The 3,287-nt window shown below is 74.0% G+C and overlaps 1 protein-coding gene across 1 annotated transcript in view; it reads right to left on the bottom strand.

Annotated features, from left to right (window-relative positions):
- Positions 1-324: 324 nt before the first annotated feature.
- Positions 325-3,287, bottom strand: part of H696_05952 (hypothetical protein) — a gene marked incomplete at its 5' end in the record, with an annotated part of 4,700 nt that continues 1,737 nt past the window's right edge. The window contains 7 exons of the mRNA XM_009499720.1: positions 325-564; positions 716-959; positions 1,069-1,424; positions 1,580-1,826; positions 1,951-2,336; positions 2,477-2,738; positions 2,897-3,279. Coding sequence (XP_009497995.1) covers positions 406-564; positions 716-959; positions 1,069-1,424; positions 1,580-1,826; positions 1,951-2,336; positions 2,477-2,738; positions 2,897-3,279 — 2,037 coding nt within the window. The remainder of the gene's footprint in view (positions 565-715; positions 960-1,068; positions 1,425-1,579; positions 1,827-1,950; positions 2,337-2,476; positions 2,739-2,896; positions 3,280-3,287) is intronic.

Raw genomic sequence — 3,287 nt, forward strand, 5'->3', positions numbered from 1 at the left:
CCCCCCCCCCCCCGCCCCCCACTCAGCCGACGCGCCAGACGGGAGCAAGTGAACAGCCCCGGCCCCATCCGGACCGGGAATGATGCAACACCCGGCACGCAGCCCAATCTGGCGTTCCCCCAGGAGGGGGTACTTCGGAAGCCGGGGTAGGCGGGCCGCCTCCCCGGGCGCCCCCCTGTCTCGGAAAAGTGCGGGAACATACGGGCCGCAGCAGCAGGGAGTGGCGCTATAAAAATGGGACATTGTTTATTCGGGCCGGTTATGTGTTTGTGTATGTGTTGGTTATGGGCGTGGGGGGCCTGCCACCGGACGCGGAGTGCCAACGGGGGGGGGGGGGGCGGCCCGGCCGGATGCCGCGCGATCGTGCGGCTCTCTCCGCCGGGGGTGGCCGGGCCGGAAGCGGTGTCACCCGCCGGTGATGGCCACCAGCGGGTCCTGCGACCGGAAGAGGAACTGCGAGGAGAAGGGGTTGAACACGCCGCAGGAAATCTCGGCGTCGGTGTTGCTGACGAGGTGCTCCACGGTGAAGAGCAGGCGCCGGCCGCGGTGGGAAAATTCGCGCTTCTGTCGTGCAGGGAAGAACGAGGGGATCGGTGAGTGGCGGGGATCGGCGGGCGGCGGGGATCGGTGGGCGGCAGGGATCGGTGGGCGGCGGCAGGGGGGTTCCCCTCCGCCCGGGCGGGGGGCGCTCGGCCCCTCGCTCGCCAACACGCACCTCATACTGGACGACCGTCTGGTCGGGGAAGAGCCCCTGGAAGGCGCGGACCAGGGCCTCCTGCGGCAGGGGGCACGCCTCGAGCAGGCCGTCCACCGGGGTGACGCGGACCCGGGCCACGCGCACCACCGGCGGCTGGATGACGGACTCCATGCGGGCGAAGCTGCAGTTGTTCTGGAAGAGGAACTCCACGAAGTGCTGGCTCACCTGGATGTGGTTGCCATCGTCGTGGACATCCGAGAGGCTGGCGTCCCGGGCGGGGCCCGGCAAGGGGGGCCGGCGAGGCATGTCAGCAGGGCGGGCCGCGGCGGGCGGCGGTATGGTGGCGGCGGTGGCGGGGCCGGGCTTCGCACCGGACGAGGAAGAATTTGACGCCGCAGCGGAAGAAGACATACTCGCGGCTGTCGAACTGGTCGAAGCCGCTCAGGTGGCGGGCCAGGCCGGCCGGCAGGCGCATGCCGCTGTACAGGACCGAGGGCATGTTGGTGAAGACCACGTCCATGCTGAGGGTGATGCCGGAGCGCTTGCGCCCGGTCAGCACCAGGGTCCGGGGGTTGTCGGCGATGGTGAGGGTCGACTGGGCCGACTCGAAGTAGAAGCGCGTGCGGTCCGGCGCGAAGAGGCCCGTGCGGACGGCCAGGTTCTCGGCCGACACTTGGAACTTGGCGAAGAACATCCACGTCCCCTCGTCGGTGTCGATGTAGTACTTCTGCGCGCGTGCGCGTGCGCAGGGGGGGGGGGGGCGGAGCCAGGTCAGCGGCGCGGCGAGGGGGCCATGGCGGCTGCGGCGTGTCCCGCTGCCCCCATTGGGGGACGGCCGACGGCCACGGGCCCGGGGCCAGGCGGGTGTGGTTGCGGGCGCACGACATTGGTCCGGTGGGGCTCGCCCTGGGCAAAGCGCGTGAGGAGGATGTGCCGGAGCTTGTCATTGGTGACCCGGGTGTGGCGCCGGGCCGCGTGGAAGCCGACCAGGATCTTGGCGAAGCCCACCTCCTCCCGGAAGTCCAGCCACTCGAGCGGCATGCCGCTCTGGGCCATCGGGTGGGGGAAGTCCTCCAGGTTGACGCGCATCTGTCCGGGCAGCAGGTCGCTGGTGGGGTGGTCGTCCGGGCTGCAGGGGGCGCGTCCGCGCGCGGGGGAGGGGGGAGGGGGGGAGCGGCACGCAGGGAGCATGGGCGTGGGCAGGGGCCACGGCCCGCCCGCGCGGCCGGGCCGGGCCGGGCCCCCCGACGCACAGGAGCAGGAGGATGCGATTGCCGAAGCGGACGTAGTGCCGGTGGCGGGGCGGGACATCCAGCCGGGCCAGCAGGCGCCGGTATGTCCCCGGCGCCAGGAGGCCGATGCCGCGCGGGCACCGGTCCGAGCAGGGGGTCGTGTCGAAGAGGAGCCGGCAGCCGGCTGGCACGCCCGGGGCCTGGACCAGCACCGAGGCCGGGGAGGCCGGGGCCAGGGCCGGGCCATCGGCCGGGCCGTCGGCCGGATGGAAGGCCAGCAGCGTGCCCGGGGCGTCGGGCACCGCGCTGGCCACAATGCGCCCGGCCACCAGGCCGCGGAAGGTCCGGTCGGCCATGGCCGTCAGGCGGAAGGTCACTCGCCGGCCGCGGATCTTGACGTCCATGTCCTGGGGTGTCATGGCATGGGGGGGGGTGAGTGGGGGCCTGTGTGTGTGTGTGTGTGTGTGTGTGGGTGGGTGGGTGGGTGGACGCGCGCGTTGGCAAGTGCTTGCCATGGGCATGCCATGGCCGAGGCTCGGGCGCGTACCTGGCCGACATAGAACACCGGCCGGCGGAGCTGGCGCAGGAAGTGCTCGCGCAGCTCCTTGTGGCGAATCCCGCCGCAGGCCAGCCCGGGGGCCGGGTCGTCCGGCAGCGAGACGGCCACCTCGGCCGATAGGGCCACCGGCGGCGGGCCGGTCAGCTGCACGCGGGCCCAGGACCGGCCGGCGGGCAGGAGCCCCGGGGCGTCGGCCTCCGCCAGGCGCACCCACCCCGGCGGCAGGGTGGACCGGGGGTTCTCGTCGGGACTGGGCAGTCCCATGGTCCCGGAGGGGGGAGGGGGGGGGGGGGGGCGCGCGCGTGCCGGGCGAGGAGCGGCCGCCGGTGTGGGGCGTCCGTCAGGATCGGGCACCATGGGGCCGGGCGGGGCAAGGGGACGGGGGCGGGGGCGCGCGGGGGGACGCACCACAGCAGCGAGTACCAGTCGCCGGCGCGCAGGAAGACATCGGCCTCCGGGCGGGGCTCGGCCACCAGGCGAACGAGGCGGTAGGTGTCCGGGGCGATGAGCATGCGCCCGGCCAGCGTGGAGGCGGCCGGCGGCGGCGGCGGCGGCGAAGGGCCCGGCGGGCCGGCCAGGAGGTCCACGCGCAGGGCCAGCGGCGCATCCGGGCCGGCCGGCTGCAGGTACAGCTGCGGCACGGTGTCGGCCGGGGCCCGGGAGCGCGCCGGGCCGACCAGCACCTCGACGTGGGTGCCGGCGTGGAGGGTGCCCACCGGGCCGCCGGCCAGGTCGCCGGTCCACTCGAGGTCCTCCACGACCATGTGGGTGTCCTCGTCGAGGGGGTATGTCTGGGGGG

Source organism: Fonticula alba (genome assembly GCF_000388065.1).
Source record: "Fonticula alba strain ATCC 38817 unplaced genomic scaffold supercont2.15, whole genome shotgun sequence".
Lineage (NCBI taxonomy): Eukaryota > Rotosphaerida > Fonticulaceae > Fonticula > Fonticula alba.